A 12,826-nucleotide genomic window follows, 5' to 3' on the forward strand; every position below is an offset into this window, starting at 1 on the left:
TTCAACATTGCGGTGCTCGAGCATCCTGCATGGAGAGAAGAATTGGATGATTTTTCTATGTGTTGACGAAATCAACAGGCCGATTAATCGGTTGGAGCCCAATCAAGGTTCCTGTGAAGTTTCCTGCATGAAACAATGAATCGAGTAATTCATTCAAATTTGATCAGGGGGAAAAAAAAACGCACACCGTGCCTTGAAGCGGTGATCATTTTTTAATTTGCACAAAAAAGCAAAAGAGAAATGTTGCCTTTACAATGCTAACAATGCACATTTTGGTGCCGACTAGTAAAACGATGAGGCTTGCTTTTGGGCTATGACGGGGGGTCAAGCTTACGTAACCGACTCACTGGGCCGCCAAACCAAGCCAAGGAGAGTCTCGGCAAGTGACGCCTGCTGCGTTGCGTCGACATGACATCAAAAGAAATGTCAACGTGAGACGAGCATTGTTATTTTGGGCTGCCGATCGGCCTCCATTTTGCCCGAGGAGCAGGGAGGGCGCCGACGGAATCCTCCCAATTGAGGAGGATGAATGAGGGAGCTTCTGACACGCGTTGGAAGCAAACAAGATTGACGGGCGAAAAAGGCAGAGGCGGCGCCAAGTGACTGAAGCGCTTCCAGGGGCCCGTCACATTTGATTGACGGCGGCTTTTTCAGAAGGAGGAGGAGGAGGAGGCGCGTCGCCAAGCGTTTATGAGCGCGGACAAAACGATGGCGACCAAGAAGATCAGTGCGCGTCCTTGTAGAGAACGTCTGACAGCAGCGATCTGACGGCCGCCGGGTTTTCGCCACCTGTGGAGAGGAGGGGCGACAAGCAAACACCTCTTAGGGGCCGACGTTACGCCGCTGCCCTCTTGAGGCGGCGGGGGGAGGAGCCAGGGACCAGGAGAAGGGTACAAAAGAACTTTTAAGGCACGAAATGTCACGGAATGCAATCTATTATTATTATTATTATTATTTTTTGGGTCACGTCTCCATTTAGAAGAGGGTGTGCTCACTTGCGCAACTTTCTTTTTATTGACGATGTTAACATCCCCTTTTCAAACGTGTTGATGCAGAACTTTGCGTTTGTTTGTTTGTTTTTTAATGCCACAAACACCTGGCCTTTTGAACAAGGGTTGAGTTTTTTTTTTTTGCCACGTACTCACCGAACCCTAACGCCGCCAGCTGATGTCTAAACTCGGGCCGCTGTTCCAGCACTCGCAGCAGGTTGGTGGACTCCATGCGCTCCAGCTGCACCTTCCAGTAAACGTAGATCTTGTGGTTGAAGCTGACGTAGACCAGACACGGGCTGTTCTTGCCTTCCTTGCACGTGTACTGTCCTGCGTGTGCAAACACGTACGCGCATAAAGCCAAAAACCAACATGGAAAAATTCATGAGCTTCTTAAAAAAAATAATAATAATAATTAAATAAAATAAAAAAACTATTTGAGAAATTAGTTTATTAACGGACAATTAAAATAATAATTCTATTGAAAATACGGAAAGGGTAACTGGGGACGCTATGGTGGAGGCCCCCTTCCTCACCGGCACAGAAGGCGTTGACGTTCTCGTCAAACTGGAAGCGCACCACCGCGCGGTTGTGGTCGATGATGTACGTCTGGCCGTCCCAGGCGCACGCTACCACCTCCTCGCGCCCGTCCCTCTGCAACAATCGGAACCTTTTAGTTGCTTTCTTTCAATGAGGAGAAAAATAAATACATGTATAAAAAGCCCACACAACCGTGACGTCAAGCTTCTGCAGGGCAAAGAGTTGGTGGTCCACCTGCACCGACCACAGCAGCTGCTCGGAACTGTCCATCAACTTCAGCGTCCCTGCAGCGCACAATTACACTCTCAATTTGCCATTTGAGCACACGTTCCTCAATTTCTCCATGTCCGAGAAATGCCGCACAACGGGCCTTTTTATCTTCATTTCTCATCACATCAAAATTCACAAGATGACTTGTACAGCTGCATCCAAATGACAACTATTTGGCTTTGGCAGAGGTCGGCGCTCCCCCGGGTGACGTTCGATTTGAATCCCGTGGTCTAATTTGAACTTGTAGCGCACACTGGAAGCCTCGGGGTAGGTTGCATCATCCCACTCGTCATTAATTATTGATGCTCTTACCATCCAAAGTGCAGAGAGCAAAGAGGCCACATTTGGAGGACTCCTCTTTCGAGCCTGTTAATGACATGACAGCAATGCAGAGCTGATATGCCGAGGAAATCATTTGCTTCTCATTCACATCATCTATTGAGGACCACCCCCCCTTTTTTTTGGTCACAAATGTAAAAGAAAAGTGCCTCGCCTCAGTCGAAGAAACAAGTTTCACCTTTGCTGATGCTCCCGATGAGATGTGTCGAAACGTTCTTGTTGTGGATCCGCCCGGTGGTGAGATGAAGAATGACATCTCGTGAAGGCCCCTCACTGAAAAGCCATCAATGTGACCAAATTGTCGACATGACGGCAAGCTCTCGGGCCGAGTTTCCGTACCTGCCGGATGGGGCGGGCACGTCCTCGTCGCCGGCGGCTGGCGAGTCCTGCTGCGTCCAGGAGCAGAGCAAGATGGCGTAGCCGCAGCCGGGCTGGGACACCATGAGCTCCGGCAGGCCCTCGGGGCCCGGGTTCACCGACAAACTGTCCACCTGAAACGCATGCGACAGACATTTTATTTGACGCTTGTCATCTCTGCTCCTTAAACCAAATGAAAATACAATACTGAAGACAATGGTTTCAAAAAAGGCGAAAGGTGGAACCTGTCCATCAAGCAGCCATTTCTTGAGCAGGACCAGCTGACCGGACCCCGAGTCGGAAGCGTCTGAAGGTTCTTCCCATCGGAACGCTCGCACCACCCGGTCGGTGTAGCCCACCACCAGCTCGCTGCGGCCGTCGCCGTCTGTCACGAATAGAAACATTTTCATTCACCAATTTGAGGGTCAAATGGCTGCAAGGAATGCAGCGACGCATTAGTCAAGGTTGTAAACGCTCTGCGCGGCGGATGGACGAGTACCGATGTCGCTGATGAGGATGACTCTGGTGTTAGCGGGGATGTGCTGCGTGAAGAACGGCTTCTGCTCGTCCACGGCGAAACCTTCGTGCTGACTCGTCGAGTCGGCCTTGGCGGCGCTCAGGTCGAACAGGTGGAACCAGCCCTCCGCTCCCACGGCCACCACAAAGTTCTGAGGCGGTAACTTTCATTTAGTGCGCATTCGGAGGGCGGGAGCCGCGCGCCGGCCTCGGACGTACCTTCCCTTTGTTGCACACGTCTCCCACGGCGACGCACGTCAGCTGACCGACAAAAGGAATTCTCCGTTGAAAAAAAATCGGTAATGCAAAAACAAAACGACTTGATTTGACTGACCATGCCGGCGCAGGTCCTGGTGAGCCACGCTTTGCTGTCGTCATTCTTGTACACGTGCACTTTGCCGCTCGTGTCGCCCACCACGAGCTCGTTGAGCTGCGGACGCGCGAGGATGCATCGTCTCAAACGCTGACGGGAAAATCTCAAAAGACATTTAGGCGGCCAGTTCGAGAGAGAGAAACAGGTCAAGTCTCGGGGAAAGAAAATCAGAGACGGCTGATGGGAAGTTGTCACGCGATTGACTTACGAGTCCCCATGAAGATGCGCTTACCGTGTCGTTGTCAGCATCTCCCAGGCAGATGGCGTGAGGAAAGAGCGTGCCCGAGAAGTCCAAACTAACACGCTGCACGTAATTCAGCGACCTCATAGCGACAAAGTTTGGCCAAGTGGCGACTTCCACCTCAGTTTGGGTGCTATTTGAGCTTCCGAAAGCGCGTCAACCTTCTCGGGGCTGCAGCGACGGCAAACTTGAATGAAACCTGAAAATTAAAAACAAACAAATCGCATGCTTGGTCAACACTTGTCCCCTAAGGTACAATCATTTCATAGTTTTTTTTTCCTTAATTCTGTAAACGAGATTACTTTTTCCTCGTTTTGGGTTCTTTTTTGGGGGGGCGTGGAGGGGTAACCGAATCGACGGACGCGCTCTTCCTGTGTACATACTCACGTGACTGGACACGGTACGGCAAAGCAGAATGGACAAAATAGCCTTGCAATCGCATTTTTCTCCACAGGAGGGCAGTGTTCGCCATATTTTTTTTCCGGGTAGTATATGCATATCGGTGCATATGCACTTATTTTTTTCAAACAACATTTAAAGCATGGTGGACGAGTGGGTAGCACATCTGCAGAATTTTCCAATTAGTGGAGATCACATCCTGCGCTAAAACAAGGTGTTTTGTTGACTCCAAAGTCCATTTTAGTCAAGCTCTGAAACGGCATTCAAATAAACAAAGAAAACCTTTCCAAGTATTTTCTCTGTCGCATGACAAGTTCAAGACGGCAGTTGTTGCTCTTCAGTTGCTATCTGGCATACAAATTGCCGTATCACTTTTTCGGGAGCCGCTTGTAATCTCTTTGGATTGAAGTTCGGTCAGTGAGCGGGCAGGCGTTTGGGCGGGCGTCGAGGTGTCCCGTAACTTCACGACGGCAACTGGGAGGCCCCGCGGGACCAGTGCACCGCAAGTCCCCATAAAGCGCTAATTGGACTCGGCGAGCGGCCGAGAGCTCCCGGATTGGTTTCACAGGGGCCGGCCGTGGCCACGGCCTGAATAGAAGCCCACGCTCCTTTTCCAAACTCCCTTGCTGGGCCAAACACACAGGCAGGCCCTGAAAGGGGTGGTGGGGGCGGCGGTGGCGGGGTGGGGGCAAATAAAGCAAAGTATTGGTGGAGCAAGAGAGCGGGGGTCTCCCTCAATGCAAGCCTGATTTTGAATGTCACGGCCAATGCAGAAAATTGCACAATTTATTACAATCCCTCTTCAGGACGCAGGGACGGGAATAAAGGAGGGAGCAGGGGAGGGAGGCGGAGGGGGGGCAGATATGCAGGGGTCGAGGCTACACTTTGCTGTGTTTTGTCCCAGCCTGACTGACAAGTCTTATTATGTGGCGCTCTCCCAAAGCGACAATAACGTAGGCATTGCAGCGCCTGCCGGACGCTACTGTAACACTATCAAGTGTAGCTGAGGGCACACAAAGACACCCCCCCACCCCCACCCCACACACAACCCCACGCCGGCCGGCCGCGTCACCCCACCTCGCACGACGATGATCTGCTCCAATCAAAGTGGATCACTTGGGCCCGGAGAATTAGCAGAAGACGCAGCTCTTCATTCTGGAAAAAAAAATGAAAAGGAATCGGAATGAGAATCAAGCCATCGCTGCCGTTTCCATGACAAAATCAAATCTGAATGCAACACACCCAAGGGGAGCACTCCTTTTTGGAAAGTGACACAAGATAGGCAACGAGTCTTTTAGGAGGGAAACGTGACTCGAGCACGTTTTAAAAAAGCCGAAAATGACATCTGAAGCGCTACAAGGAACAAGTGTTCAAAATCTGCAGGTTTATATATCCAACATATATCCCGATCGAACCTTTACATGGACGCTAGCAAAAAGTAATAAAACGACAATAAAGAACTGTTTTGTCAGCCACCGCGTTAAAAAGTGAACAATAATCAGATGCGCATTTGTACTTTGATTTGCGCAAACAAGTGAGCCCTCCCTAAAGCGTGACTAAAATATCCAAAAGAAGGTGCAGTCGACGCGGCATAGAAATGAGAGCGTGAAATGATCATGGAAATATTTTGCTTTTGTTTTGCCAATGAAAAGCAAATATCGGTTATGTTTGCATGTACATTAGTATTCAGCTTTTCGCTCAATGTGCATAATAGGACCTTCATTAACGTCGCTGCACTTGCTTTTTTTCCCTCCCTCGTCACGCACACATACAAAAAGAACACCCACCCACCCACACACACACCCACACCCCCCCCCCCCCCCACACAGAGAAGCTGTTTGTTTAGTGCTCCAAGTGGCACGCGTCAGGCGCGCGCATCACACCGGCGCGCTGGGCGGAGCCAAGGTGTGGCCACGCGGCCGGCCGTCAGCCGGCGGCCGTTGAAAAGCGGCCGCCGACCGTCTGCTGCGGGTCACACACGCTCCTCGCAAGGCAGCGGCAGCGCGCCACGCACGCACGGACAGCGGAGACCCGCGCGTCGTACCACGTGACCGGCACGAGCGTCTGAGACACGCACCGAGAAAATTGTCATTCATTCGGAAAACAAAAGTAGGCGTTTTATGCATTTTGTTTTGGGGGTATTTCCACCCCGCGGCATGTTCTTATTCGTGCTCTTTCCAAATTACATTTTGGTCATTGCAAACTTTTGGGAAAAGTGATTTATTTTCAACTTTTTTTTTTCTTGGCAAGGGGAGGGTGGGACAGCCCTCACGTCCTTGCTTATTCAACAAGCATTTTTTCACCCCCCCGAAGCGCACCATGGAGCTCGCTCCCCCCGCCTGCTTATTCAGCGCGCAGAGCGTCCCGCTGAGCCCGAGCGGCAAGTCCGCGGCCGCGGCGGCCGCCAAGCGCCCCCGCTCGTCGTCGCCGGAGCTGCTCCGCTGCAAGCGCCGCCTCAACTTCGCCGCGTTCGGCTACTCGCTGCCGCCGCAGCAGCCGCACGCCGTGGCGCGCCGCAACGAGCGCGAGCGCAACCGCGTCAAGCTGGTCAACAACGGCTTCGCCACCCTGCGCGAGCACGTGCCCAACGGCGCCGCCAACAAGAAGATGAGCAAAGTGGAGACCCTGCGCTCGGCCGTCGAGTACATCCGCGCGCTGCAGCAGCTGCTGGACGAGCACGACGCCGTCAGCGCCGCCTTCCAGGCGGGCGTGCTGCAGGCGCCGTCGCCCGGCATGGCGCAGGGCTACCCGGCGGCCGATATGAACTCCATGACCGGCTCGCCCGTGTCCTCCTACTCGTCGGACGAGGTGTCGTACGACCCCCTCAGCCCGGAGGAGCAGGAACTCCTCGACTTCACCAACTGGTTCTGAACCCCCGCAACGAGACTCCACAGACCGACTCATCTTTTCTTTCCGCCCAGGACTGTAATTTAATTTAAAATATCAAATAAAAATCCAGTCTGTTTGCAAGCCCGGGTGGGTGGTCCCGGAGGAGGCTCAAGAAGCACCCAACTCGGAACGCCGACGACCACAAAAGACTGGAAAACCCACACAAGACCGACTTTGGGGGGGGCACATTATTTAAAATGAAGAATAATCGTAAGGATGAGAAGAATCCAATCCAATCCGCCTTTGTCACAACAGCTTCCAATTTGTAGGAAACTCTCTCTCCAGTGCTCTGTCGCAAATGCAGAAACTATTTTTCTATGTAAAGAGATTTATAGACCTTTTTTGTACACATCATTTTTGTATATATTTTGCTTACATAATTCTATTACGTGTTCCCCCAACGCAGCACCGACGTGTCTTATTTAAACGTGTCATCTTTGTCCATGATCAAAACTTATTATGCAGCTAGTGTCCAAACAAGCCAGCGAGGTGTTGGAAACTCTTCTTCTCATCAGCCTCATAATAACAATAACGAGAAGCATATTTTACACAGTGCAACAATAAATGATTTGCGACTGAAAGCTACCGCTTGTGGATTTTGTGCGACGTTTTACACTTGACACTTCATCGGATGTACAGTATGTGTACAGGATGAATCGGAATTCACGCGTCAAAAAAAAAAATGCGGCAGAGGCGGGACAAAAGTGCGCATAAGTGCAATGAAACGGCCTATTGGGTTGGGTGCATCAAAATGAGGAGAACGTGTGCTGTGCGGGGGGCAGGGGGGCGGGGGCGCCGAAGGGGGGGGTTGCGTCCGTGCGCGTGGTTTCAGCCCAAACCAAGTTTGACAGGTGAGGGAGGGGACAGGAGGCTTTTGGCGTGTGCCTGCCGCCGAGCAGCGTCATGCCACGCGAGTTGGCCGCCGTTCAAATTCCCGCCCAAAAACAAGCGCCGAGTGCGCTTCTTCATTTTTTTTTCTCTCCAATCAGTAACAACAGAGACAAGCTCATGACTGAAATTCTCCCACAAGGCGAATCACCGGTGGACAAAACAGAAAAAGCGCCCCCAAGCAGACTGAATGACACTTTTGCCGATGACACTTGAATGCAACACGCCTGCCGAGTGTCAGCAAGTTCTCGAAGGAGAATGAACGGATACTTTTGCCAAAGTTCCTGCGCGGTGGGCTGTCAAAGTGCGTTAGGGTCCAATGAGAGACAGCGGGGCCCTCTAGTAGCTGATGGGGGCCCATTGTTCATAGCAGACCGATTGTTGCGTCGCCACATTTGCATGATAAGAGCAACATGTCCAAGGCAACCTGTTTGGTGCAACGTCGGAAGGGGGGTGTAGCGGGGGCTAGAATATTGCTGAGTAAATAAATAGCCAAGATTGAGACTTGGTCCACATCGCGCCGAGTCAAGGTTTAGATATTTGCAGAGGCACGCGAAGGCTGCTGGTTGAGGACATTTCAGGACCACAGACAGCAACCTTGCCTGACTTGTTTTTTTTTGCTTTGCTTCGCCATCGTCTTTCATTTCATCTTTGAGGGCAGTGGATTTGGCGAAGTGAGGGCCACGAAAGGCCGCCGATAGGGAAGCGCTCGCCTCCGCTGTGGCGCCTACCTGGTCCGAGTCGCGTGTCGTCGTCGAGCGGGTCGGTCGCCGCCAATGTGTGTGGATGATCATGAAGAGCGGGCGGGTAGGCCAGGAAGTTCAGCGGGTCGAGAGGCCGGGTTGTCCGCCTCCGCGCGTGGCTCCCCCCCCAGGAGGAACAGGAAGAGCCGCTGCAAATTGCTCACTTGGTTAGAATTGATATGAACACCTTGCACACACGGGTCGACGTTTCAATGCTCAAGCGCCAAGTCATTTCCGAGAGCAAAGTCAAAATGTGGATGCAAAAGGATGGCTTTGAATCCTAACGGAAGGGAATCACGTTCCTTAATTGACGATGAATTCCACGAGAATTAAACAATAGCAAAATAAATTAAAACGCGTAGGAAAAAATGCCATCACTGAACTCAATTCTATTTATTCAGTTATTTATATTTTTTTGGGGGGGGGGGAGTGTCAAATATGTACAAGTCATTTTAAAAAGCTTTCCTCAGAGATTTCATCAACAATAACCATCCAGTTTTTTTCAATGAGACTTTGGACTTTTGAAATTACAATATTTACATACATTGAGCAATTAAACAAAACATTATGAAGGTACAACGTTTGCAGATGATGTTAAAAAAAAAAAAGTACAAACCTGTACGTAACAACATTGGATTGTTTAAACGTTCCACCGATGCATAAAATGGATGACTGTATTTTACGACGTTCAACCGATATATAACCAATCATTTAACCGCATGGGCATTGTTCTGTTTGCAGCCGTCTGATTTATAATCCACAGCCCATCGATTGCATAACCTGAATGAAAAGGACGTGCGCCATTTCTTCTTTTGCTCATATTTGAAATCTTAAATAGGTGGAATTCACGTTGGGAGACGAGTCAAAGTGCGGCCACCTCTGCGTGCAAGTGTGCGTGCCGTTGTGTAATCGTGCGTTGCTGTTGTGCGCCGTTGTGTAATTGTGTGCGAGTGCAGTTATGTACGTGTGGCGCTCGGGCGGGCGTCAGATTACCTCGGCCTGTTTGCGCTCTTGTTGGAGTGCACCTGTTTGCACACTTCATGCAGGCTGGGGAATAATTGCTGGGGAAGAGGAGGGGGGGGGGGGCTAGGAGAAGGAGGAGGCAGAGAGACAAACTGCGTGTGTGGGAGGTGGGGCGGCTGGGGGTTGCAACTCATCCCCACCTTGGCAATGAGCCAATGTCACCCCCCCCCGCCCTCCCAGTAAAGGTTGCGGCATAACAACGCTATCTCTGACAGCTCGGCCAGTCCAAAGCAGCAAAGCTACCTGTGAGCTGGCGGGACAGACGTGAATGCGAGTGGCTTTGTGATAACAAGGTGGCCCCTTTCATGAGGTGGAGTGCTCATCTGCAAAAAAGGGAAAAGCAGACAGCGCGTTTCTTCTCCCGGGGGAGTCCCGTTGGAGGCGTCACTATTTAGGAAAGAAAAAAAAAAAAAAAACATTCTTCAAATCAAAATTCCGTCATTAATCGCCCCAGTTTTATTTTGGAGCTCTTGGCCCAAAATGTAAACAGAAGACCCAACCCAACCAGAGCCCTGACCTAAATTCCATTCCAATTGAACCAAAGGGGGTGGGGGGGGCGCACAGGGGATGCGCCCTCGCAATCACTGAATCAGACACTTTTGCTGACTCGAGGTGCAGACTAGGTCAACGGGCGAGTGGAGTCGAGGCGCAAAGCGGGCCAAGGTTGCGATTGGCGATGCGGGCTAGGTCAGAACGGCCGAGTCAAGGCGGAGACGAGGCATGACTCTGCAAGCCGAGGCTCGGGTGAACCAAGATGGCCTGCTCGGTCAGGTTAATGGGCACATTTTGCAGAGTCGGGCTGTGGGCGCTGGCCGATATTGCCGAGAAGGGCGGGCCCAAAATTGGCGGCCAAGTGTTTGTTTACCTTGACTGTGAAGAGTTGTACTTCAAAGGGAGCGAAAGTCCACGTTGGCGAGCGGCGACCTCACAAAGTCACTGCAAAAGAGAGAGAAAGAAAGACAACGGCTGGCTTTGGCGGCTGACGTTTTCTTGGGCGGGGCGGGCGGTCCCGTGCCACGTTGCGTTTGCGCTGATGGTAAAGTGTTGTGAGTTCATTATGGTTGCTCAGCGCGGCCTGCCTGCCAAACAATGCGCCGGCGCACACACGCACACGTCCCGCCACAATAACGGCTACAACTGCTTTGGAGAAAGGGGGGGGGGGGGGGAATTGGGGGACTCCTGTTGTGGAAACCGAGGGAGGGGAGGGGGCAATCTGGTGACACCAAAAAGTAGGTCCGGCGGGACAGTCATCAACAGGTTTGGGCAAAAGTATAAAGACGCAGCAATGTTATGATATGGAGTTTAAAAAAAAGAATAATAAATAGAAAATTTTATTTTCAATCATTTCTTTTGGAGGCGAGGGGGGGCCGCAATGAACAATCGGAATGTCCGAGCAAGCCCCTCCCGGCTGGTTGCAAAAGAATGGACGAGCGCGGGCCGGCAAGCGCACGCTACGCCTCAACGCTCCCGCGTCGTGATTGGCTGTGGTGTGGCGGGCTCTTTTTTTGTGGGGGTGGATCGGAGGAGGGGGGGCAGGACAGGACAGCTAGTGATCGGCAATAATGCTTGGTTCGTGGTACAAGAGTCCAAATGCTGGTGTGCACCGAGAACACTGGGATGGCAATGGCTCGTGCAAACCGGGGGGGGGGGGGGGGTCATGTGCGTGCGTTCGCAGCAAATGAAGCCATTTTCCCTCTCCGGGGCCTCCTGGTGGGCTACCACAGCAGAGCTGCTCCCGAAAATGTTTTGGCGGCCTCCGTCAGCGTCTTGTGACCTACTTTGAACCACGGCGTCCGTCGGCACTGAAAACAAACACTTCCTGTGACCATATTTGGTTGAGGCCACGCTGGGAAGGGAGGTGATGTGACACGACCCGCCCCAATCTGCAAGGTTCGGCGAGCGGGAAAGTTTGCCGATTTATTCCTACGTGTAGATTAATTTTTGCTACATGTGGTTTGTAGCTGACAATTCCAGCTGTTGCTCACCCTTTGATTTTGTTTTTTTTCTGCATACCGTTGAGCTTTGATTGACAGTATTCTTATTGTGCTCGCTACCTTTGAAGTTTTTGTGACCGCGCGCTCCTCTTAACACTTTTTTTCCCCTCCCGGCAGGCGTTTTCTTTCCTTTTTTTTTTAATGGCGTTTGACGGGTATAATCAATGCAAATTGGAGACACCCGCTCATCTTTCAAAGGGCGGCGAGCGTGAAAGAAAAGGCCGATTGTGTAAGTACAGTTGCAGCTCGCACATAAAGCGGGATTAGAGGCGGCGGGATTAGCCCGGGCCGCAGGTAAGAGGATCGGATCGGGACGCGGCCAGGCGGCAGAAGGATGCTATTGTTCTCCTCCTGCTTGCTATCATCGGCGCTCATATCCTCGCAACGCGCGGATCTTTCAAATCCGCGACAACGAGACGGCCGTAAATCTCAGGCCTCGGCTGAGTGGGAGCCCTCATGGCGGGGGGCCAGGGCACCGGGAGCGGGCCTTGACCTCACGATCGGGTGGCAATGAGGCCGCCAAGCGCCCCCGGGAAGGAAGACGGCACCATGTGTGGGAATGTCACCCAAGTGGGGGGGCCAATACTTTTACTCATACAAGGAGTTGACTTATCATTCTGCTCCATGTACCGCTTTAAAGGCAGTACAGCTTCTCCGGACTGAAGGCGCAGAGCCTCGCCAAAAAGTCGCAACGGCAACAAGACGGCAGACAAACGTTCAAACAAACGAGAACGGCAAACTTCTTTGGATGCGAGCGCATGAGAGGGGCTGAATGGTCCCCTTCTGGGGTCAGGAAGGCAGGCAGGACAATGCGGGGCGAGCGGTTCACAGGAGCGGGGTCCAGTTGGCCTGCGGCTCTGCGCGCGTGCGTGCGTGCGCGCCCGGGTGAAGAGTTCCTTCTGTAAAGGGAGCTTAATAGATGTCGCAGGAGTCACAGGGGAGGCGGCGGCAAAGATTCATGATGAAATTCCCAAAAGGGAAAGCACATCATCAATATGGTAATTCATTCATGATCTTCGACGCGGGAGGCCCAAAGAGAGACGCACAATGGCGGCTCAGTTCATTAGCAGACACTTGCGACCGCTCCCCAAATCGGGAACGAGATAGGAAGCATGCGCAAGGTGACGCTCTCATAAACCGTGCACGGAAAACACATTTCAAGCTGGATCGGGAATTTTGAGCCGAGACAGCTCAAGTGGTTTGCCGAAATGACTTTTTGCCGCATTTAGGGATGAGGTGTCTGTTGAGCTGCGGCTCGAAGCCCA

The 12,826-nt window shown here is 51.9% G+C and overlaps 2 protein-coding genes and 1 long non-coding RNA gene across 4 annotated transcripts; 1 reads left to right on the forward strand and 2 right to left on the reverse strand.

The window, feature by feature from the left end:
- Positions 1-193: 193 nt before the first annotated feature.
- On the reverse strand, positions 194-4,026 carry itfg2 (integrin alpha FG-GAP repeat containing 2). Of its 2 annotated transcripts, XM_052055340.1 has the most exons (13): positions 3,928-4,014; positions 3,617-3,824; positions 3,346-3,441; positions 3,231-3,272; positions 2,995-3,163; positions 2,741-2,880; positions 2,478-2,629; positions 2,317-2,411; positions 2,112-2,165; positions 1,722-1,813; positions 1,526-1,643; positions 1,146-1,319; positions 194-789 (listed from the first exon to the last, which is right to left on the reverse strand). In XM_052055340.1, exons 2-13 carry the CDS (start codon positions 3,710-3,712, stop codon positions 725-727), a joined length of 1,293 nt encoding a protein of 430 aa, XP_051911300.1. In that variant the 5' UTR covers positions 3,713-3,824; positions 3,928-4,014; the 3' UTR covers positions 194-724. The 2 variants fall into 2 exon arrangements, with proteins under 2 accessions (XP_051911300.1, XP_051911299.1); XM_052055339.1 differs by having other exon boundaries at positions 3,617-4,026.
- A 1,082-nt stretch (positions 4,027-5,108) lies between these two features.
- On the reverse strand, positions 5,109-10,818 carry LOC127593607 (uncharacterized). The gene is made up of 4 exons (XR_007960455.1): positions 10,433-10,818; positions 9,538-9,954; positions 8,533-8,693; positions 5,109-5,179 (listed from the first exon to the last, which is right to left on the reverse strand). It is a non-coding gene; the product is annotated as an uncharacterized LOC127593607 (long non-coding RNA).
- ascl1a (achaete-scute family bHLH transcription factor 1a) lies at positions 5,968-7,498 on the forward strand. Its single transcript, XM_052055156.1, has 2 exons — positions 5,968-6,133; positions 6,338-7,498. The coding sequence occupies exon 2, from the start codon at positions 6,344-6,346 to the stop codon at positions 6,893-6,895; it is 552 nt and encodes a 183-aa protein (XP_051911116.1). The 5' UTR covers positions 5,968-6,133; positions 6,338-6,343; the 3' UTR covers positions 6,896-7,498.
- Positions 10,819-12,826: the final 2,008 nt, after the last annotated feature.

The sequence above is a fragment of the Hippocampus zosterae genome, chromosome 21 (genome assembly GCF_025434085.1).
Source record: "Hippocampus zosterae strain Florida chromosome 21, ASM2543408v3, whole genome shotgun sequence".
NCBI lineage: Eukaryota > Metazoa > Chordata > Actinopteri > Syngnathiformes > Syngnathidae > Hippocampus > Hippocampus zosterae.